The 23826-nt window shown below is 48.4% G+C and overlaps 2 protein-coding genes across 22 annotated transcripts in view; one reads left to right on the forward strand and one right to left on the reverse strand.

Annotated features, from left to right (window-relative positions):
• The window catches only part of Galnt11 (polypeptide N-acetylgalactosaminyltransferase 11), a 43508-nt gene extending 34865 nt beyond the window's left edge, over nt 1-8643 (forward strand). For all 4 annotated transcript variants that reach the window (XM_046429802.2, XM_046429801.2, XM_046429800.2 and 1 more), the window contains exons 7-12: nt 196-313; nt 1462-1614; nt 4846-5064; nt 6321-6425; nt 7815-7952; nt 8092-8643. In XM_046429802.2, coding sequence (XP_046285758.1) covers nt 196-313; nt 1462-1614; nt 4846-5064; nt 6321-6425; nt 7815-7952; nt 8092-8223 — 865 coding nt within the window. In that variant the 3' untranslated portion in view covers nt 8224-8643. The remainder of the gene's footprint in view (nt 1-195; nt 314-1461; nt 1615-4845; nt 5065-6320; nt 6426-7814; nt 7953-8091) is intronic.
• Nucleotides 8644-13543: 4900 nt separating this feature from the next.
• The window catches only part of Kmt2c (lysine methyltransferase 2C), a 275600-nt gene continuing 265317 nt past the window's right edge, over nt 13544-23826 (reverse strand). For 17 of the 18 annotated variants that reach the window (XM_046429840.2, XM_046429842.2, XM_046429847.2 and 14 more), the window contains 6 exons: nt 22593-22735; nt 22160-22328; nt 17756-17872; nt 17282-17355; nt 16921-17029; nt 13544-15465 (listed from right to left, as the gene is read on the reverse strand). In XM_046429840.2, coding sequence (XP_046285796.1) covers nt 15373-15465; nt 16921-17029; nt 17282-17355; nt 17756-17872; nt 22160-22328; nt 22593-22735 — 705 coding nt within the window. In that variant the 3' untranslated portion in view covers nt 13544-15372. The remainder of the gene's footprint in view (nt 15466-16920; nt 17030-17281; nt 17356-17755; nt 17873-22159; nt 22329-22592; nt 22736-23826) is intronic. The other variant, XM_046429844.2, reaches the window with a different exon arrangement.

Raw genomic sequence — 23826 nt, forward strand, 5'->3', positions numbered from 1 at the left:
ACTGAGCACGTCACTAGCAATCTAGAAAATCCTCTTTTGTGGCCCAGCTCATTCCCTGATGGTAGGTTGAGTTAATGGTTAATCTGTTTGTTTCAGAGCTACACTGAATTTTTAAAAACAGAAATGGCAGGTGAGGTAATGGCATGTCCCTGTGTAACTTACAGAGTTGGTACAGGAATTCTCTTTTCCTCCTAGGTCACCTACCATGGCGGGGGGACTGTTTGCCATGAACAGACAGTACTTCAATGAGCTTGGACAGTACGACAGTGGCATGGATATCTGGGGAGGAGAAAATTTGGAAATATCATTTCGGGTAATTTAGATTTTGTTTGTGTTTGATTACTAACTGTGGTGTGAAACGTTGTTGTTGTTGTACATCTGTTTTCTGTAAGTGCTCCTTGGCTTTCTTCACGGACACAGTCCCGAGTTACGGCTGCTTTACCAGAGCCTGTGATATGGACAGGATCTGTTCAGAGATGGAGAAGCGCTCGGAAGGCCTTTGTCCTCAGAGTGTGGCAGGTGTGGCTGTAGAGGGCTGGGTGTGGCCTGGGGACTGGAGTTCCACTCTTCAGCAGCTTGTATGTCACTGCTGCTGCCAGGCACATGTGGTGGGGGGGTCCTGTCCCTTCTGGAGGTTCGAGGCTCCCATCTCACTGTGTCCGTAGCTGGACCTGCCATCACCTCTAGCTGGAGTCCTCCCACCTGAGGGGCAATTCCACATTCTCTTCTGAAAGGGCACGGTGTGGCTGGGTCTATGGCCTGGGGGACCTTGTGGTAAGACTGTTGTGGGGACAGGAAGGGGGATGGAGGGAAAACTGAGGCCTCCCATCTCTTGATGCAGTCAGCAGAGCCCTGGAGGATAAACCACTGTATGGACGAGTGCGTCATTTTGTATTTTTGCAGATATATTGACTGCATGTTTTTAAAGAGTTTTTTCCTCCATAATTTTAAAATTTTAAGATTAAAGGCAAAGGCATGTAGGTTATCATTAGTTGCAACTTATTTTTTTTTTAAAATAGTAACTAATTCACATAATCAAGGGCAAAATTTAGACCAGAACTAAGGTCTTTTGACTCTTAATTCATAGGATTTCTTTTAAAACATGTATGTTTATAATAAAGTACCTAAGAAGTTGGAAGATCAGTTAATCAGCATTCCTGGTCCCTAAGTTTCTGAGATCAAGTTCTTTGACCTGGTAAAAGCAGCAAAGTCTGGTGAGCATCTTTCATATACAGCAAAAATAATATTATATTGCTTTAGCATTTTTAGTACACTTTTAGTGCATTTTAGAAAGGTGTGATTTTTAAAATGTCCCTCTGATTTTTTTCTTTGAATATTTCTATTAAGATGAAGCATCTTGCAAAGTTATAGACCTATTTAATGAAGATGTATTGTATGAACACTCGTACAGTGGTTCTGCAGCACTGAGCAGCGTTTAACGCACACTTTGCTTCTGACCAGATCTGGATGTGTGGCGGTAAGCTCTTCATCATCCCTTGCTCCAGAGTAGGACACATTTTCCGAAAAAGGCGGCCCTACGGGTCTCCTGAAGGCCAGGACACCATGACACACAACTCTCTGCGGCTGGCACACGTCTGGCTGGACGAGTACAAGGTGAGGCCTGAGGGCATGGTGGGAGCCCAGGGCAGGGGTACTGCGTGGGCAGGGGCTTCTCTCCTCGCCTAGCATCGCCTTGTCCCCAAGTCTTCTCTTCACTCTTTTACTCAGTGTCAGATCTCACCTCCTCTGAATCGAACAGTGGCTGTGCTGTCAGAGGCAGTGCCGTGCCTGCCTGGGTTAGTTCTGGTCCCCCTGGACTGCCAGAGTTGGCTGTGGGTCTCATGCTTTCCTCGTTAGGCTCCGCCCACCTGGGATTCCTTTCTGATTTTTCTTCTGTCTCACCCAACTTTTGGTATTTTCTTTGTGATATTTTTGAATGTGTTCACATATCAATTTTGGAGCATTTTTAATCTCCTCAGAAGCTAGCACCCTGCCCCTCATCTGTCACTCCCTTTGTCACCAGGCATGACTTTGTAGTTAACCCGTCTTTCTCGGACATTTCACACAAATGAAGCTGTCTGTGATGTGTTTTCTCTCTGCCTTTTACTGGGCCTTAACGTTTTCAGATTCATCCACGTTGTACCACGTATTAGTATTTTGTCCCTTTTTATTGAATAATATTCAATAAAAAAGGACAAAATACTAATATTCTGTTGTGTAAATATACCACATAGTACTTTTCCATTCATTCAGCTGAAAGACATTGAGGTTGTTTCTATTTTTGACAGTTACGAAAAATGCTGCTGTGAATGTGTACATTTTCACTCTTTTATTGAGCACCTACTGTGTGCCAGACTCTCTCAGGCACAGGGATAAAAGGTGAATAAGGGAGTGTGAGTGATTTCCAACACGGAGATGAATGCAGGTGGAGGCAGTGTTTGGGAGCAGAAGCAGGGACCCTGAGCAGCTCCTCAGTATTGCTTGCTCCTCTCTTCTCCTCTGCCAGACTGTGAGCTCCTTGAGATTCAACTTTGTGCTCATTTGGAGCCATCTTTACCTGACAGATCCCACAGTGTGATCTGCCGGGTCAGAGCCGTTTGCCTGGTCAGATTGGTACAGCCTTTGTCATGCTTGCCATGTTGGCGTGGCACTGATGGCGAGAAGCACAGGGATAAAATGGCAGGTGCCCGAGAATCAATCAGATGTTGGCACCAACTCATACTCAGAAATGAAAACAAAAACCCAGGGACGTGGGAGAAGAGGTACATTCCTGCATCGTTGGTGGGACTGCAAATTAGTACGACCACTTTGGAAAGCAGAATGGTGAGTCCTCAAAAGACTAGGGTAAACACATGTGGTGGTGCCATTCCTAAAGAACTCAAGTCGGCACACTATGGTGATACGTGGGGCAGTTCACTATAGCTTAGTGCCCATCAACAGATGAATACATCAAAAAATGTGGCACATGTACACAAGAGTTTCACTCAGCCATAAAGAGGAATGAGATTATGGTATTCGCCAATAAGTGGATGGAACTGGAGACTATTGTGCTAAGTGAAATAAGCCACGTTTTCTCTCATGTGTGCAAGGTAAAATTAAGGAGGAAAGGGAGAGGGCAGATCCCACAAAAAGGGAAGATGAGTAGAGTGGGGGAGGGAGGAGGGATGGGAAAAGGGAGGAAATGCAGAATTAACTTGATAAAATCACACTATGAACCTATGTGACTATGCCACAGTGAATTTTTTTTTTTTTTTAATTGGTACTGGGGACTGAACCTAGGGGTGATCAACTACTGAGCCACATCCCTAGCGTTTTTTAAAAAATATATTTTATTTAGAGACAAGGCTTCACTAAGTTGCCGGGCTAGCATTGAACTTACAGTCCTACTGCCTCAGCCTCCTGAGCTATTCTATAAAGTATTCTATAAAGTACCAATTTTAAAAAAGGCTCTGGGGTGGACATGGTGCAGATTATATTCAAGGCATGTGTTACTGGCACACAAACTTGTATACCTATAAAGCATTTCACAGAAAAAGCCAGTTTAATTTAAGAATGTCATTCATGAAATAGTAAAAAGTCTCAGCACGTCCTAGTAAATGTGCGTGCCTGTGCGGAAAGCACTCCTGCTGCAGGCTGGACAGTGCAGCGTGTGGGAGGGAGCCTGCTGTCCTGATCCGCATCTCCCCTGTTCCCAGGACGCCTGACCGCGTGGTGGTTCAGACCTCTGGTGTTTGACAAAGACACTTTCTCAAAAATGAACCAGATCAGTGATATTTATGAATTTAAATATTGTACAGTTAAATTTTGGAAGAACTGCATAACTCAGTGGGCCAGTCAGTATTTTCTAATTGACTAAAGGCATCATGGTATAAAATCTTTCATGAGTAAAAGAGCCAGAAAGTTTTAATGCAAAAGTATGAAAATCTTAACAGTATTTTGTTCTACATTATAATTAAACTTTTTCCTTTTTTTGTACTAGGAATTGAACTCAGGAACTATTACTGAACTGTTTCTCCAGCCCTTTTTATTTTATTATTATTTGGAGTTAGGTCCTTGCCGGTTGCTGAGGCTGGCTTTCAACTTACCATCCTCCTAACCCAGCCTCCTGAATTGCTGAGATTACAGGCATGTGCCACCGCACCATTTTAAAATGAAAAATAAGCTGGGTGGATGGCACATGCCTGTAATCTTGCTAAGTTGCATACATGGCTGGCCTTGAACTTGAGATCCTTCTGCCTCAGCCTCCCAGTAGCTGGGAGCATATGTACCATACCCAGCTATAATTACACTTAAGATAATTACTACACCAAACTCAGTAACTTTCTAAACAGCTACTCGGTGCCCATTTTCCCCTTGTTTTCTACAATATTTTCATGAGGTTGTATTTTTCAAAAATTTTTGCAAAAAAACAAAGCAAATGCCACTGTTCTCACTAAAGTTTGATTTGAAAATGGTTTATTTTAATGAATAAATATTTTTATATTTGCTTTAAATAATCAATAGTATAGCCCATGCAAACAACTTCCTTGAGGGGTCTTCAGTAGCTTTTAAAAATATTGAATCCTAAGACCACAGAACTTGAGAACTACTCTCAGGCTTAACCTGTTTCATGGATGCAGAGATGTACCATTTACACGTTTTGCCGTTTCTGAAATTGGGACAGCATATCTTACAGTTTAAGGTATGTCCTTTTTTTTTTTTTTTTTCAAATGGTGTGAAAATTTCCATTGGTAACATCTGGCAACATCAAGAAAACGCTGGAATGAAAAATTCAAACCTCAAATATAATTGTCTGATACTTATTTTAACAAACAAAGTTCCATTCTTTTTCTTTTTCTAATTCAGGAGCAGTATTTCTCCTTAAGGCCTGATCTGAAGACCAAAAGCTATGGAAATATCAGTGAGCGGGTTGAGCTGAGGAAGAGGCTGGGCTGTCAGTCGTTCAGGTGGTACTTGGATCATGTCTACCCAGAGATGCAGATACCTGGGCCCAACGCCAGGCCCCAGCAGCCCATTTTCATCAACAGAGGACCCAAGCGGCCCCGGGTCCTGCAGCGTGGCAGGGTGAGGCGGCCGTCTTTGGCAGGTGCTTCACTAGAGGTGTGACCCCTTCCCAGCTTCCTCGCAAGAGCCTATCTGTCGCCAGGTCCTTCCCTGCTGCCTGAGGGAGGCTCACTTCCAGGCAGGCCTGTGCTGCGCCCTGCAGTGCCCACAGCTGTGGGGAAAGGCACTGTGGGTCAGTAGATGCCTGAAGAAAACCGGAGCAGAGTGGCTCTGGGGACCGCCTTGGATGGAGTGAGGGTGGCACAGAGTGGGCTTTTCACACCCGATGTCCCAAGCAGTCCTCCATCAACATTCCCCCTTTCGGTACCAGGGATTGAACCCAGGGGCGCTTAATTTCTGAGCTACATCCCCAGCCCTTTTTATTTTGAGATCAGGTCTCGCTCAGTTGATGAGGCTGACTTTGAACTTGCAGCCCTCTTGTCTCAGCCTCTTCAGCCGCTGGGATTACAGAAGAAATGGGATTAACTCCATTTCTTAATCATACTTAAATTTTAGGGGTCTTCTCTTAAAATTGAACTGTTTTCCTGAATCGTTTCTTAAAACTGGCTTTCTGGCTAGCACTGTGGCATACACATAGAATCCCAGCTCCTTGGGAGGGAATCAGATGCGATTTAGGGCCATCCTGGGCAGCACAGCAAGGCCCTGTCTCAAGGCTGGGGACATAGCTCAGTAGCCCTGGGTTTGATCCCCAGTCCTGCCTAACAAAACAACAATAAAACCAAACCTGGCATTTTGAGAGTGATGGGTGGACGCTGCCATTTCCCATTTTTCCCTTTGACACTGCTGACGTGCTGCCGGGCTGGCGTCCTTCAGGGCCAGGCCTAGCACTGTCCCCCTTTGGGTTCTATTTGATGAACCCGGTCGGAAGCTCATGAGGTGGGAGGATGACGGGTGCCCCCGACTGCAGGCCCTGCCAGCACTGCTGCTTGAGGTGCAACCTCCCGGGCAGCCTCCGGTGCTCACCTGCAGTCAGCAGGGACAGTCCAGTTAATGGGGTCTTTTTGTGCCTTGGTGCTTATTTCCTTGGTCTCATTTTGGAACTTCAGGGTGGAGATGGTGTGTACTTCCCTGCCCCCACAGAGGTGAGCTCGTCCATGGAGAGATTCCCCCGTGCCACTGTCCATGCTGAGACTGCTAATGGCCTTGCAGTCCCTGGACACTCATGCTTGGGACTCAGTTCCCGGACCTCCTGGGCAGGCACCTTGATGCCGTCTGTCCTGTATGCCGAGTTGTCACAGCGCTCTCCTCTCTTACAGCTCTACCACTTCCAGACCAATAAATGTCTGGTGGCCCAGGGCCGCCCTAGCCAGAAGGGCAGCCTGGTCGTGCTGAAGGCCTGCGACTACCGGGACCCGACGCAGGTGAGTGAGGCCTCCGAGGAAGGCAGTGCTGGGAGGTGGGCTCGGGCCCAGGACCGTGGTGCCTGAGGTTCTGATCTCAGTCACACTTTCCACTGGGAGTGGCCCTAGAGAGCACCGCAGACACCACTGCTGTCATCCTCCTGTGTCCTCCGCGCACTCTCCTGGCCACATGGGGCTGTTCGGTTTGGCACTCCAATGTCAGAGGGATGTGTTTGGTCATTTCCATGTCTAGTGGTGCCTTGGTGTCATGCAAGAATGAAAAATAGACCACTTGGCCTTCTGGTAAATGGTGAATGTACTCTTACCTAAGGTGATGAGCATTTTTGGACCATTCCTGGTAGGAGAGGTGGCAGTATTGTAGACACTGCTAGAATGGGGACAGGTCCCGGTGGGCTGAGATGCTGAAGTTATTCTAGGTGGAGAAGGAGTTTACTGTCCTAATCCTGTAGCCACATGTGGCTGTTAAGTAAAATGAATGTCTGGTCCCTCGGTCAGTCACATTTCAGGAGGTCAGGGGACAAAGAGGCCGTGAAACATTAGCTTTCTGGAATGTTCTGTTTCTCCACAGAGTCTCCCCTTCAGATGGAGGCTTCACACATCCCTTTTTACAGGTAGAAGCAGCCATGAGTAAAACAGGCTGAATGGAGGGAGGTGCTCGCCTTCTGAAGGTCCTGCTGGTGCCTGCGGGCTGCGGGAAGGCTCCTCCCTGCACTTCCTGTTCCAGCCCCTGCCTCAGCAGATGAGACGGTTGACAATAGGTGTCCATGGTTCTACCCACACAGGGCACACTGGCAGCTCCTTGGCCCCTCTTTTTTTTTTTAGTTTTAGGTGGACACAATATCTTAGTTTTATTTATATGTGGTGCTGAGGATCGAGCCCAGTGCCTCACGCATGCCAGGCGAGTGCTCTACCTCTGAGCTACAGCCCCAGCCATCCTTGGCCCCTCTTAAGCCCCACATAGTCTGTGAATTAAGAGAATTAGATAATGTGAGATTTATGATTGTGTGATCAAGTCAACCAAATTCAAGCACCACTCAGGGTCCTCCCAGCATGGCACCGTCAGCTCTGCGTTGCTGGAACACAGCGCCTGAGAAAGGAGTGGTCTAGTTCGTTCAGTGTTGGAGGTTCCTGTCCCTGAGTGGTGACAAGGGTCGTAAGAGATAAGCCCTCGCCTCACAGCGGGTGCCCTGGGTACAGTTTCCACCGAGTCCTATTAGCACCAAGCTGAGGACCGCTCCTTCACCACACGGGCCTCAGGTGAGCACGGCCGGTCCCTCACACTCTGCTTCCGTGTGGGTCTAGCACATGAATAAGTCTGTCTGTTTTCTTCCACGAACACGAGAAGCGTTTTCCAGCTCTGATTTCCAGTGTTCCCGATTTCCTCTCTAGATCTGGATTTACAATGAAGAGCACGAGTTGGTTTTAAATAACCTCCTTTGTCTAGACATGTCCGAGACCCGCTCCTCAGACCCGCCTCGGCTCATGAAGTGCCACGGTTCGGGTGGATCCCAGCAGTGGACCTTTGGGGTGAGTGCATGAGAAGGGTGGCCAATGAGCACTCGACCCGGGGATGCTTTTAATCAATCGTTTATGTTCCACGGCTCCGTTGGGCTCTCCTATCTTTACTATGTTCAGTAAAACAAACAATTCCCGTTGCCTTTTTCAGAAAAATAACTGGCTGTACCAGGTGTCCGTCGGACAGTGCCTGAGTGTGGTGGACACTCTGGGTCCCAAGGGCTCCGTAGCCATGGCCATCTGTGATGGCTCCTCCTCACAGCAGTGGCACCTGGAAGGGTGAGGGGCTCCACCCAGTCTGCCAGCCCAGCCCTGGGGTCCGGCTGGTGGGGATCCTGGAGAGGGCGGCCATCTGCAGGCATCCGGGAGTCTCCACTGAGACGTCGAGGCCCCTCTGAGGGGAATTTGTTGCACATGGAGGGCGCACAGGGCTGAGCCCGGCGGGTGACATTCTGTTCCTGTTGGTTTGTGCTTCTCTAGCCCCTTGGTGATGGAACTTATGATTTCCTGTCTTCCAGGACCTCATTCTGTTATCATTTAATATGTTTTAAATCATTTGAAGAAGTTGGTTGAATCCACAATGATTTTTAACTTTGGAAGGCATTTATAATATTTAAGAGGCAGTCAACTATTATAAATTATTTTGATGACTTATGACACTATCCACATTTAAAATAAAGGATCTTTTTGATTATTTAATGCAGATTTTGTTTTTTGGTTTTTTGTTTTGGTCTTGTGGGGCCTCGGGTGTGATACGAAGTACTTTTGGATTCAGATGAGCCGTCAGCTGGGGAGCAGCCCCAACTGGAGGGGAAGCTTCATGGTTTTTTAGCTTGAACTATGAGTTTGGGTACTTTTAATCCATTTGCCTGTGAAGTCCTTAAATAGGCAGCTGGGTACAGAAGTGTCTTCTCAATTATACTGTAAGTGCCAAGATAAAAAGGTGACATTTTCCCTCACATCCCAGAGGAGACACAGAATTCAGTGCCGAGCCACAAAGCCGCCTCAGGGCCACATTTGCAGGGTGTACATTGAAAGGCAAGGAGGCAAGATGAGGACTTGGCTCCCAGCAGCACCCCCAGGAGCATCACACAGTGACCTCAAACTGAAGAGCAGCCCTACTGGACACTGCCCCACCAGGAGCAGAGCACAGTCTCTTCAGGTCCACTGGCCGTCAGGAGGGTCAACCAGTGTCCATGGTGAAGGCAGCCAAGAGACAGATCCTCCACGGCCCCGCGGCCGACCTGCTGAGTACCCAAGGCTCTGCCCAGCTTGGTGTGTCCCAGGGCAGTGCTGTGCTCGCACTTGTGGCGCGTAGCTGTGGATGGGACTGACCTGACCATGTGTGAGTTCAGGTGACGGGACACCAGTGCTTATCTCAACATATCCCCATGGACGGAGGGGGCACAGATGGAAGGAAAATCCTTAACCAGATAACTGGCCTCTGGAAACTCCAGGCAACCATGTTTCAGGTAAAAAGTGACCAGGGCTGGGCGCGGTGGCACACACCTATAATCCCAGCAGCTCGGGAGGTGAGGCAGGAGGATCATGAATTCAAAGCCAGCCTTAAAAAAGTATTAAAAAAAAAAGGGGCTGAGGATGTGGCTCAGTAGTTAAGCTCCCCTGGGTTCAATCTCCCATACCAAAAAATAAGGGATGGGGCAAGTCTAGGCTGCCCGTTCTCTCCTCTGCCCCTGCACTCAGTGCGGAAGGCCAACAGGACACAGGAGAAAGGAAGGGCACGGGAATGGGGGCTAGAGCGTCCTCACCACAGGACATTGCCAATTTACAGAAAATCAGGAGTGTTCAGAAATACCTAAGTCCTGGGTTCAGTCCCTGGTGCCAAAAAAACCCCCCCAAAAAACAAAAACAGAAATACCACCATGGACGGTCCCTGACTCATTTTTCAACCCCACGGTGGTGGGCACAGGAGGACAGCCAGCCAGACACATTGAGCACATTACTGTCAAACAGACTGTTAGATGGTTTTGCTGAACTTGGACTAATTTAAGTGCCTTGGCACATTTAACAGAAGTGAGGCTAAGCCAGGGCATTTCTGCAGGCAGCCAGGCGTATCAGATGCACTTTCAGCTTGGGATTTATTGGGACGCAGCTACTGCGGCTTGGGTGGGAGGCGGTGTCAGGTGACATACCTTGGGTCACAGTCCCAGTAGCTCCTGTAGAGACGGTAGTGTATGTGATTTAAAAATAGATGGAAGTGTATACACCAGAGAGTGGCCAGAGTCATTTGAAGAGAATTTTGGAGGGGCTGGGGCTGGGGCTCAGTGGTAGCGCGCTCGCCTAGCATGGGTGAGGCCCTGGGTTCGATCCTCAGCACCACGGAAAGTAAAATAAGGACATTATGTCCACCTACAACTGAAAAATAAATATTTAAAAAAAGATTTGTAGGAACTGTTCCAACTCAAGACCATGCTACTGACTGAAGCACAAGGAGCTGATGAGAACAGGAAGACAGACCCACACGCGCCCGGCCAGCCATCAGCAAGGAGCCGGCCCGCCCCGAGGGGAAAGGAACCAGGCCACGTTTGCTGGAGGCCTCGCACCCCATCTTAGGCTCAGACCATTTCCAGGCGCATCATAGAGCCAGACGACACTGTTAGCTTCAGAGGAAAACGTAGGGGAGTCTCTTCATTGCTTCAAGGTGACTTGCCAGAAGAACTAGCCATAAAACATTAATGGGATTGGGATTAATGGGATGGCTTATCAAGACACCATGAGGAAATGAAGTCAGCTGTAAACTTGTATCTGGTTCATAAACAGTGCTTAAAATTCAACAAAAACCCTGAACTTAAAAATGGATGAGATACCTAATAGATGCTTTTTTCCTCAAAGAAGTATAATATAAAATGCCAGGTGCAGTGGCACACTCTGTGACCTCAGTACCTCAGGAGGCACAAGTCCAAGGGCAAGTTGGCCAATTAGAAAGACCCATCTCAAAAACCAACAGGGCTGGGGAGGTGGCTCAGCGGTGGGGTTCAGTCCTGAGCACCCCCGCCACGCACGCGGAAGGAGGGCAAGGACGTGGGGCGAAGAAATGACAAATAGTGCCTTTAAGGAAACAATCCGGCAAAGAGGAAATGTTTTTAAACAATAACAAAAAAATCTGCTTCTGCAGAGATGAGCAGGAGGGTCTGGGCGGTCCTCCTGGGAGAATGTGCTTCTGCTCCTCGCTGGGGACACTGGAGACAACCACTTGGGGATTGAGGCGTCAGTGCACAGTTGGCGCACGGTGGAAGCACAGGGTGGAACAGACCACTTACCTCACGGCCGGCAAGTGAAAGGTTGGGTCCCCTCAAGGGCACTTCCCCAGGGACCCGAGACTGCCACCAGGCCCCACCTCTGCAGTTTCCACCACCTCCTGGCAGCAGGCCAGGCCTCACACGCAGGCAGCAGTTCTTTTCAGACTCCCGGTCACAATGAGTGTCGTCAGTGCTCCAGAGACAAAAGGTGAGCCCCAGGTTTCCACCCCGAGGTGGGAAGTATGGTGGAGACAATGGGGACTCCCAGGTGCACCTGTTGCAGAAACGGCTTCTGAGTTCAGAGCTTGGAAAGGCGGGGCTGGGAAACTTGTCACCATTTGGATAAGGTCAGGAGAGAATGAGGAGCCCAGGAAAGAAGCTCGGGGTGTGCTGACACTTGAAAGGCAGAAGAGGTTGTGCAAGGCCTGGGCAGGTGGCAGGCTGGGTGGGAGGGAGGAAGGGAGCTGAGTGCAGATCCCAAGAGGAGTCCACAGCCTGTCCTGTGCACTCCCTGCTTACCTGGTCTCTGGAGGAAGCACAGCACGCAGAGGTTGCCATCAAGGAAGGCACGAGACACCTGTCCTGTTTCCATAGCTGGAATAGAGACGACTGGGTTACAAAAACCCCTGGGGTCCCAGAAAGCTGTCCTCAAGGATGAGAACCCTAATTTTAATTTCCAAGGACAGAGAATTCCAAAGACCAGTCAAGAGCACTGGGGAGGACTGAAAGGTCCTGCCCCAGGGAAGGCGGGTCTGGCTCTGGCGACCTCTGCAACCTCAATGTCTCCATTTCCCACAGGTGCCACATTACTGTGTGCTTGGGCCTTCAGGCACTTAGGACACGTGTTCTGCACACCGCTCAATTCAGGCCACCAGTGGATGTGGCCAAATTAGTAAAGTCTGCCCGGGGGAGGCAAGGTCTTCTTACAGTCCCCACACATATGCCCAGGACTCACTGCAGGGGACTCTGGATTGGCTGGACCCAGGTGGCACTGGTCACCGAATCTGACCCTTTGCCCTGTGGGGTTTCTCTCCACAGGTTTATAACCTCCTGTATTCTTGCTCCCCTCCCTGCTTCCCGTGAGACTGTAATTAGGGGAGCGAAGCTGATGACCAGAACCATCTTTCTTGTCTTTCCTGGCCACCATAGGGAGAAGACAGGGAACGGCATCCACTCAAACAGCCCAAGGTGTCCCCTTCTCTGTGCGATCACTGGTGGTCAAGTCTGAAAGCAGAGGGGGAGGACTGTACCAAGCCAGAGCTCAGAGATATCAGCTCAGGGCTAGGGGTGCAGCTCTGGGGTGCAGCGTGCAGGCTCAAGGCCCTGGTTTAAAAAAAAAAAAGACTGAAACTACTGGTACCAGGCCACCCCCCCACCCCCCAGCCAGCAGACGCCTCCCATGGGGAACGTTTAAACACTGTTTTCAGGTACTCTGAGTTCACAGTAAAGGCAACACGAGAATTTACCATTTCCGTGTATAGGAAGCAGGAGCTAACAACACATAAAATAAATGAATAAAATAAGTTCATCAACAACCCCCCATAAAAACATTTAAAAAGGGGGCTGGGGTTGTGACTCAGCAGTAGAGCGCTCGCCTCACACGTGCAAGGCCCTGGGTTCAATCCTCAGCACCACATAAAAATAGATCTTGGGTATTTTCAATTTTTAGCAGCCCTTTAAATCAAATGCATTAAATAGGCTGATGATAGAAACAAAGGCCCTGTCGAGTAGGCTAAGCCTGGAAAGCCATTAGGAGAAAAAATTCCAGCCAGGCGTGGCAGTGCTGACAGGTGGGAGGCTGAGGCAGGAGCAGTCCGAGAAAATGATGGCAATCTGGGCAGCACAGATGCTTAAAAAAAAAAACTAAATCTACCAATTAAACAAAACCAAGCTTTCACCAAGGAGATGAGGCACCAAGAATTTTTAAGTTTTTTAAATCAGGGATTGAACCCAGGGGCTACCAAACACTGAGCCACATCCCCAGCCCTTTGTATTGTTTTGAGACAGGGTCTCACTAAATTAGTTAGGGCCTCTCACTAAATTAGTAAGTTGCCAAGGCTGGCTTTGAACTTGCAGTCCTCCTGCCTCAGCCTCCCGAGCTGGGATCATAGGCGTGACTGCAAACACAGGAGGCACCAGCACCATCCGCCTCCGTTGCATGAGGAGCACACCAGCTACGACAGTGGGCTTGAGGGTCAAGTGACTGGTGAAGGAGGAGAATCGAGGTGATAGCATCAAGGCTAGAGACTGAGGGACAAGTCAGAGGTCCACGAATTCCAACAGCCATCAGCAGAAGAGCCTCAGCCCAGAGTGAGAGGGATGAGCAGAGAACACAGGCTGCTGTTATAGATGTAAAATATTTTATTTGTAAATGGTGATCTTCTAAATCTGTGTCCACAAATTCCAAAACCCATAACACTCTGTATACTTCAAAAAATTCAATTTTTGCCAACATCAGATACTATTATACATAACAGAAAACAACAAAAACCCGGTAGGACAAATACTGGTAGGATGTCAGAATTTTGTACAATAGAAGAAAAATATTCAAGAAACAAATTTCATACAGCTATTTATCAAGAGAAAAATATATACAATTGATTTATTCTGTAAGATAAAAATACATCATGCCATATACATGACAGGTGAGGCCCGCAGCACTGGCGCGCACAGCTCAGCCCACGCGACTGTGCACAGACGTCATCCTCCACGCTGTGAAGTGTCAGTACCAGAACCCAAGGTACACAGCAAGAAGCTACCTGGGTCAAAATGCTGATTAAGGTTCTACAAGCAAACACAAAACAGTGTGTGTTTTTATTAAAGAAATGTAAACAGTTCATACAAACACATTTTAAAATTACATCTTCGAAAAACCCTATTGCCGGAGTCCTGCAGATGCGAGCATGATCATCTCTCTTTTTTTTTCCTTTTTCAAATTTTTGTGTTAAATAGAAAGCTAAAGTTAGGTTAAGTTCCTGCTACGTGATTCTATTATGTGTACATGATTCTCTGTGATCTGAAACAAACTTCTAATCAAAACTACTTTTGCTGAAGAAAAAGTCCAGCCTCCATTTGGATGTATTTGTGAGCAGTTATTCACAGTTATCACAAATCGTAAGCACAAAAAACCTGACTGAAGAAGTAGGGATGCAACAATATAATGTGAAAAAAAGTTAAAATTACCAAAACCGCTATAAAAGTTGTAGTCATAGCATACACTCTGTTCAGTCAGAAGTTAGGTGTATAAAACAAGTACTAATAGACCGCAGTTTCAAAAAAAGCCCAAACACTCCAGGTTGAAATTTTGGTTGTTATGTAATTATAATGGCATATTTAATAAGACAAAATTATATTGTGACATCCCTATGACGTTTTATAAGCACCGAGCTGCTGCAGAGCCTGGTAGCATTTGGTCAATAACTATTTTTATACTGTATTTTTTTCTCAAAATATTTACATGTTTGTACAAAGTGACAGGGTCCGTTAGTCTGCAGGGAACAGCAGCAGCTTGGCTTTCTTCTAACTTTTATTTAAAAATAGCTTCATTCACTTATTCAATAATAAATACAAAAAGTTTCTCTTATTTTACAGAAATCAAAAACTACAATAAACTGACTCATGGAATCAAGTATTTAAATGTATTTAGTGCAAGTTATTATCCCTTAGCTCTATCCCTAAGGAAGTCATCTCAGTACATTCCTGTTCAGTGGTGTCCACTTCACTCGACCAGAGGCCTGCCGCAGGGGGCGTGGCCAGCACTCTGGACGCCCTGGCTGGTGATTGCAGTCTTACATTCATAGGAGGCCCCTGCCCTGGGGCAGGGTGGCCATCGGCTCTTTGCCCCAGTAAGTTTCTCCTTAGTGAGATTAAGGAAACACAACAAAAACAAAACAAAACAAAACCCACCCACAGGGAAACAAAGAGGAAGGAAAAGAAAGGAAAAAGAAAAACAAGCAAAAGTGCTGGACCATCTGTGCCTCTGTTCAACCCTCACCCTTCCTCCTGCACCTCCTTAACCTCAAGGACCGAGGAAACCAGAATCCCAGAAGCTATTTTTCAAAAGTCATAAAAAACAGAAAACAAAAATATCTTTCTGTCTGCAAAATTCCAATGGTGTGTTGAGTCGCCTCTTCCTAGGGACAAGCCGCCCGCTGAGATGGCAAGGAATGCATTCAGTTCATCCACTTCCGGCAGTTTACCGCTCCACAGTGACACGGGATCTTGTGCTGGTCGTCTTCAAAGTCAAACTTGTAGTCATAGCAGAGCTGCCCGGAGCAAAGACACAGCGTCAGCCAAAACCCAGGCGAGGAAGCGAGGCTCTGCCTCCCTCACAGGCACCGCCAACCAGCCGCCCAACAGGCACGGGCTCCAGGAGGACCTGATCAGCTGAGGCTCCCCGGTCCTCCAGGTGGGGACCTTGAAGAGAAGAAACTAAGGGTGCTGTCCTTTAGGGCTCGCCAAATATTACCATCATCTCAGACCCACAGCTGGCAAGGTGGTGGGAGGTGGTGGGAGATGGCGGGACAAGCCACACCCTCAGCCTCCAGCTGTCCCCTCTACCTCTACCCCTGGGTAATCCCACAGCCAAATCAAAGGGGCCAGTGACTTCCTGGGTCTCTTTCAACTCCAACATCCTAGAACGTTATTTGCAAAGGAAGTGTTTACTGAGCAGCTACTCTTAGTAAACACACTACTGCCTTCTATTAGGTTTTTATAGGAGCTTCATAAGGAAATTACTTTCACTACTTTACAGAACATAATAGATAGAGGATTAGAGAGGCTAAAGGACTTACTCAAGACTCAACAGAAGGGCAGTTGGGCCAGGCTCAGCAGGCTCCGCCCAGCCTCCACAGCGCCCTGCTGGTGCTCTATGTCCTGTCCCCTTCCCTCAGGTCACTCTGAGATGTCAAAGGGCCTTGGGTCTAGTCACTCCCTTATTCTTGATTAGAAAAGTGGATTCCAAAAGCATGACCAGACACACAGGTGGGATCCCAACTGTGCTGAGAAAGGCTGGGTCCGCCACAGCCCCTCGGGCTCCTCGCTTCCCAAGAAACACAGCTCTCGACCCAGGGCACCGAGAACAAGATGCTGATCACATGTGACAGACAGAGTGGAGAAATCAAAATGAGGCAGTCAACTCAACAATCTTAAAAGGTGAAACCCTAGGCCAAGTGATCTTATGAGACCAAGGGGACTCATGTCAAGTGTAGCATTCAGCATTTTGAAGACAAAAACCACAAAATACCTAAAATTATTGGAAAATCTGTTGATGTGAAAAATCTGCAAGCTTATATTGACTGTGAGTGTGAAGACGAGCTATCTGGAGCACATGGCTCCCCAGATTTGCACCTACGGCCCTCCTAACACCAGCGCCCACACCATCGCGTGCCCAGAGACAAAGAGCGCCAAGTCTGTGTTTTGCACACAGTGGTCAGTGACGTCCATCTCCAGAGAGGATCTGCCAGACGGCAGAGGGTCAGAGGACAGGAAGGACCCCAGACACATGAAGGTGCGCCATGAGACACCTGAGGGTGCCGCTGAGTGGAAGGGAAGGGCAGGGAGCAGGAGGCTGCTGTGTGGTGGGAGGGGGCGCTGGCTGTGGGTGACCCGCGGGGGCAAGGTCACCTCCCCAGGACTTTCCTCCCAATCAGGAAACATCCGAGCGGGCAGGAGGGCGTGCTCCCACCCAGGCACAGACAGCGACACACCCCTGCCCTCACCTCTTCTCCTTTCTGGATTCGCCGATTGGAGCTGATGATGATTTTGTGTCCTCGCTCAAAAGTCACCACTTCGGCCACACAATTAGGCGCACACGAATGGTTGATGTATCTGCAAGCCACCATGTCAGAAACTTTTGATTGTAACACAACTGGAGGAACTCTTTACAACTTCCATTCACAGGGCAAACTTTTAAATTATTATATTTCTATTAACCCGTTAACAAGACAAATTTCTTAAAACTCAGTAGCCCACGTCTGTAATCTGTGCTGGCCGCAGTGTGAGCTCTTCCCCTGCTTTGGCCGCCTCCCCTCTGCACCAAGCCCCTGCAGAACCCTGTTCCCTGGGTCCTTTTCGCCTCACCTTGCAGGCCCTCCAGTGAGTGTTGCGTCGATCACGTGGTCACTGTCCATACGGAACATGTACACACCGCGGTTCTACAGAGAAAGCAGGCGACTCAGTGCACAACCCAAACTCTTCCACCCAGACCCTCAGCAGCAGGCCCAGCTGCCCCATTGAATGCACCCTGACCGCACTCCCTAGGGCCACTGGGCCAACTGCAGCAGGTGCATCTGCATGGGACCAACAGCAAGCATGGAGCCATGGGTCCAACGCAGCCAGGCCCAATAATCTACAGCTACACCTTCACAATACCACCACCGATAAACAAAACCGAAGGCACGAGACCACAGAACAATGCAAAGGTATGCACACACAGTGTTGGTTCAAGACCAAACACAGTACACGGATGTGGCCCAGCCTGTCAGGTGTTAGAAGGCACAGGGACAGAGATGAGGGATTGTGTTCAGTCTATTCATCACAGGGACCGGAGCCTACCTGGGACTCGTACAGCTTCTCTTTCCTGTTGGCCACTTCATTTCGAATGATAGTCCCGATGTACTCGATGACCATGGTGTGCTTCTCTATGTCCCGGGCAGCATACAGGCCGAGGCCCTGGGGGAAAGCACGAGCACACATCACACTCTGGTTAACAGACACAACGGTGCTATCCTGGACCTATCAAAAGCCACACTTGAGGTTTTCACCTTAACCCAAGTGATCTTTTTCACTGAATATCTTAATTTCTGAAAAGCTTGCCACCTAGAGCTGTGCCATTGCTACTTGGTTCCTAGGTCTTTATACTAAATTCTTAAGAGCACAGCTGTGTTGTTGTGAATGTGCCCCAAAGTCCACAGTGGGAAACTCGCTGCCTGTGCAATAGGGTTGACAGGTGGGGCTTCGGGAGCTCGGGCCAGGGGGGCTCTGCTCCTGTGCATGGTTGGTGCTGATATTTTGAAAATGGGCTAGTCATCCTGGGAGTGAGTGGTCCTGACAGGTGGACTAGGTCTACTTCCCTGCTCCACTTGCTGTTTGGCCTCCTACCCAGGAAGATATGGCAAGAAGGCCCTCACCAAGTGCATCTGACCCCTTAGTCTTGGCCTTCCCACACTCCAAAATGGTGAGCCAAGTCAAGTTCTGTGATCTGGGAGCTGCTACCGTATGGTGTCCTGTCATGGCAGCACACAGCAGACCAAAGCCATCTGTAAAGGAACACTGCAGACTGTGTACACACCACCCAGCAGGCCCTGTCCTCACAGAGCACCGGGTGAGCTCCACCCACCAAGGCAGGAACAGCTTCTGGTGAGTATGTTCTCCTGCTACTGTTTCAAGAAGGACTTGACATGACAATCAATTTAGTAAAACAGAAACAGATAACTATGAGGAATCATTACTATGAACGGGTTTTAGGGTTGGCTGAATTTCCTGGAAGGCAAAGAGAAGAAGCAAAAACATGACTCTGCTGTAATTATCAGGAAAGTTTAAAACAAACGAAACTCTTTTTTATATATATATATATATATATTTTTAGTTCTCGGCGGACACAACATCTTTGTTTGTATGTGGTGCTGAGGATCGAACCCGGGCCGCACGCATGCCAGGCGAGCGCGCTACCGCTTGAGCCACATCCCCAGCCCACAAACGAAACTCTTAAGGAAGGCATTATCTTTGCTCTAATAAAAAATTCTGGGCAAGAATGTACTGCAACTTGAACAGGCTGAACCGCAGCAGCCCATCTCTCCCGGGGCAGCTTAGGATGTCTGTGAGAGCCCTGAAATTACGTACTACATGCAGTGCTGTGAAGTCTTTATCATGCTGGGTGTAGTGACCCACACCTGTGATCCCAGTGGCTCAGAGGTTGAGGCAGGAGGATCGCAAGTTCAAAGCCTCAGCAACTCAGCAAGGCCCTAACCAACTCTGCAAGACCCTGTTTCAAAATAAAATATAAAAAGGGCTGGGGATGGGGCTCAGTGGTTAACCACCTCTGGGTTCAATCCCCAGCACAGAAATCAACAAATAAATAAAATCAAGTTTGTATCATTACAAATTGTAGAAAAACAACATACTGAAAAAATATGTCAAAATCTCATCAATATCTGCATTTCCTAAACCTGATTTGGGTCTCTGCCTTCAGTTCTGAGCAGAAGGCAGCAACGGAGAACCCTGGGGAGCCCAGCAGTTCAGAACAGACAGGAAGACGAGGGAAACAGCATCCAGACCCATCTCTGCCTACGGCAACTTCCTGTGCAGTGATTACAGGAGTGTGAAAACTCAGCTGGACATGAATGAGTCACAACTGGTCGCCCAAGGGGAGTAAGTAAAGCTGTCTCCTATCACAAGAGGAAAGTACCTGAGAGTGCATATGAAGAATATGGACTTGACCAAGGCTAGAAGCTACAGAAACTTAACTGTTTAAACCTTCATAAGAAAAAGAGAGACCATATTTCCTCATAGACAAAGAATGTTTCACAGGAGAACTAACAGTTGTTAGAAACTGAAAAGTGGTCAAAAGACATGAACACTTGATTCCCCAAGGTGAATCCAACCAGGAGACAAGAAAGGCACCCATTTGTCAATGGGTGGGAACTTCAACTAAGGTCACATGCCACTCCACACTGAAAGAGTGGCAAAAGCATGAGGAATTGGTAACACCTACCAAAAATGGGACAAGAAGAAAAACAGTCTCCTACACCACAGGGAGGAATGCGCAGCGCTGCCTGCTCAGAACCCAGCACCACTGGCTGCGAGGAAAAGCCAGCACAGCCGAACACACGCCTTACTCTGGGGCTCAGCCTCCATGCGGGGGGCTACACCCAGGAGACTGTTCCGGATGGGATGGCACACTCCCTAGGGAGTGGCTGAGGGCAGCTCACTACAGCATGGTGCCATCTGGGGCCTGGGGTCAGTGAGAGAGGGAGTGGGAGAGGCTAGTGACTCTGTGTTCACCTGAGTGCACACACGTGCATGTATTTCCATGGCAGGTGCACGAAATCACAGGAGCCTGCTGTCAGTGCCACGAGGACTAGGAGGGAGAGGAAGAGAGGCAGATCGATGGAAGGAGGAGGAAACTACGAGAGCTCAGAGAGCTCAAGAACGCTTCAGGCTGATGGCGACCCGTGGAGCACACAGCAAAGACACCACTGAAACCCTCCTCCAGCACGAGGGCACGGTCCCGAGATATCCAGAGTGTGAATAAAGCCCCACTACAAGGGGCAGGGACAGGGTGCTCACTCCTGTAGAGTCTGGGGGGCTCAGCAGTAGGAAGAAGGTCTATCCACGACCTACACACGGGGGTGGAAGTGTCAGGAGGACCTGGGCTCTTAGCTGGCACACGAGGAAGAGCAGCAGCAAAGGCAGAGCAGGTCTCGGGGCAGAGAGCTGGGAAAACAGAGCTGGGGAGGGGACAGCCCCTCCTCTGGGTCACTGGACTGTCAGTCCCAACAAGTTCCTCCACAAGTCTGGGGGCCATGCTTTGAGCTCTGAGACCTCAGGGGTGCGGTGTTGGTCTACAGAGATGAAGCAGAAGAGGGACTTGCAAAACAGTGTGCAGCAAGCGCTTCTCAGATTGAGGCCACAGTCCTCCAGGGTGGAAGGGCTCATCAAGTGAGAGAAGTAGTCCATCAAGAAAGGCCTCAGTCTGGGCACACTTCCATGAAATATCCAAATATCAAGAAGAAAGAGAGGATCCGGAACCTTGCAGTGAGGAGGAAAAAAGATGCCCACCCCCCCCCCCCAAAAAAAAAGAACCCGAGAGCGTCCACACAGATCAGGGCTCCCCTTCACGTTCTCAATGAAGCCATGGACTCCTGGAGCCATGACAGGGTGGCCACGAAGGGGCTGGGCCCGACACAGGATCGGGGAGGTGGTGAACAGAGGCCGCGGGAGGGCAGCCGGGCACCGATGCCAGTGGAAGCGGCAGTGCCGCCCAGCAGCACTAGGGCCCACAGCACTGTCAGGAAGGCCAAGCCTGGCAAGAGGAGCTCTGCAGCTGCCCCTGGGACACAGAGGAGAGATGCTGGACATTGACTGCAACACTGAGGTCTTCAGGGAGGAGCCGGACGAGGATTCTGATTGCTCAGCCTAAATGGCCTTACTTAAAGACATCTCACGACCTAGACATGTGTGGTGACTTCATAGAAAGACGGCATACAAAAAATAAGGTGACTTCCAAAATTGGAGCACCTTTTAAAAACATTTTCATTTTTCATAAGATGCTTAGAACAGCCCAACTGAGCCATGTGGGTGGCTGTCATTACGCCTGTAATCCCAGTGGTTCAGGAGGCTGAGGCAGGATGATTGCGAATTCAAAGCCAACCTCAGCAACTTAGTGAGACCATGTCTTAAAATAAAAATAAATTAAAAAGGGCTGAGGGGGCTGGGTTGTGGCTCAGTGGTGGCATGTTCGCCTAGTTGTGCGAGGCCCTGGGTTCGATTCTTAGCACCACATAAAAATAAGTAAACAAAATAAAGGTATACATTAAAAAAAGAAAGGGCTGGGAATATGTATAGGTGGTTAAGACCCCTGGGTTCAATCCCTGGTACATATAAAAAGAAAAAACAGCCCTACTGAGCTCTCCAAAAAATCTAGTGTGTGCAAAAATATAGCAATATTTTTTTTCCCAAGAGTTCCAAAGGGCATGCACTGAGATGCAAAGATGTGCATCCCCAACATCAGCTTATGATTGAAATTACTAGTGTTATAAACTGACAAAACTGAATAGGACTTCAAAATATGATTCTTGGGATGCAGCTGTGGCTCAGTGGTAGAATGCTTACTAGACCAAGCCTGAAGCCCTAGCGAACCAGACTCTCTCGTCCCTGCAGCCAGGTCAAAGAGCTTTCCACATCCTATTATGTCTCCTATTGCCAGACACCACCTGTGACTCTGAACACAGTCCTCACCTGGATCCGAGACCGGGCCAGATACACATTGGATTTCCACTCGGTCTTCATTCTCCGGTACTGCGATGACTTGGAGTGGACAAACTGCTTACTGTAAGGCGCATTCAGCTCCCCAGTAACCGTGCTCTGAAAGGACTTTGAGGTGCTGGTGCTGTTCAGGGTGTGCGGCCTGCAGATAATGGCGTACCAACAGGAAACAAAAGAAAAACTGAAGACGCCTCTGAATGATGCCCAAAGCCAGACTGATTCAAAGTCTTACTAACAGAAACACACGGAAAGCTGCCTAGCAGAGACACACAGCGTCCTCTGAGGTAGTCAGGCACATACACAGCCAGAGACAGCAGGGTTTATAAGCAGCAGACAAATAAAGCACAAAAACCGCTAATACGCCTAGAAACCCTGGGCTGTACTATGTGAAGTTAAAACAAAATACCTTAACACAAACCTCTTGACATGGGCACTCATTTTAGGTTCAGAACGGGCACAACCTGTGGGGTTAACGGCAAGGGGGAGTTCCATGAGTGGATTCCGGCCATAGCGGAAGGTGTAGTTTTCACAAGCCTCAACCCCAGGGAGCTGAAAAGAAGCAAAATACACAAAAAGATAACCATGTGACTGGGACCACAAAAACCACTCAAACATTTTTCCGGGTAACAAAATGGTCTTTTGACCTATTAAACATAATCAGCCTGCACTCAGATCTCTTTGAGCATGAGCTTGTCGGCTCAGTTTCAAAGCAGAACTCAGCAAACCCTGACAAGTGCTCTCTGAAGAGAAAGGTCAAACCCACAGAACCCCATACAACCAAGCACACATGTGCGTGCCGCAGGTTCCAAGACCAACAACCAAAACACAGGGAATGAAGGACTAACAACTTAGTTCTTCCATCTGAATTTTAAAACTCAGAGCTGCTAAGATTTTTTTTACATGACTTGCTTTCTTGATCATATATTTCTTCTTTAAAACATGACTGTATGACATGGTATCATCCGTGATGTCCTAGGAGTGTAGTGGCAACTAACTAAAGGTGTATTCATTAAGGGTCTTTTCTAGAACATATTTCTTGTGAAACATTTTTCTCTGTAGTCATAGAAGACAGACATCATAGGCAGGGGTATTCCAAAGGAGGCAATCAGGTCTGCAACTAAGGTAACACACCAGTGAATTTTTATTCTTGAAAACAGTGCCTTAGCTGGGTGTGGTGGTGCACACCTATAACCCCAGCAGCTCAGGAGGCTGAGGTAGAAAGATTTAAGTTCAAAGCCAGTCTCAGCAACTTAGCAATGCCCTGAGCAACTTAGCAAGGTCCTGTCTCAAAATAAAAAGGCTGGGATGTAGTCCAGTGGTTAAGCACCCCTGTGTTTAATCCCTGAAACCCCCCAAAATATACAGTGCCTTATCAACATGTGATTTTCCAGAAGTATCATGTACCCATGGTTCAGACAGTGTCACTGCCAAACTCACTTGTTATCTTCTGAACAGAGTCAGAGGAGCCTTCTACCAAGCGCTGCTATAGCCTGCTGCCCTCTGGAGACTGACCCCAGGAAGAGGCCAGGAGAGTGGCCACAAACATGCAGAGCCAGGAAAAGGGAACCCCAACATTCTCAAGTGCAGAACCTCAGAAGGCCAGGGAAGAGGGTCTCCCCATCCACGTAGATAGCGAAGAC

Source organism: Marmota monax, unplaced genomic scaffold (assembly GCF_021218885.2).
Source record: "Marmota monax isolate L192 unplaced genomic scaffold, Marmota_monax_Labrador192_F-V1.1 WCK01_AAM20220418_F8-fsc00193, whole genome shotgun sequence".
In the NCBI taxonomy this organism is placed as follows: Eukaryota; Metazoa; Chordata; class Mammalia; order Rodentia; family Sciuridae; genus Marmota; species Marmota monax.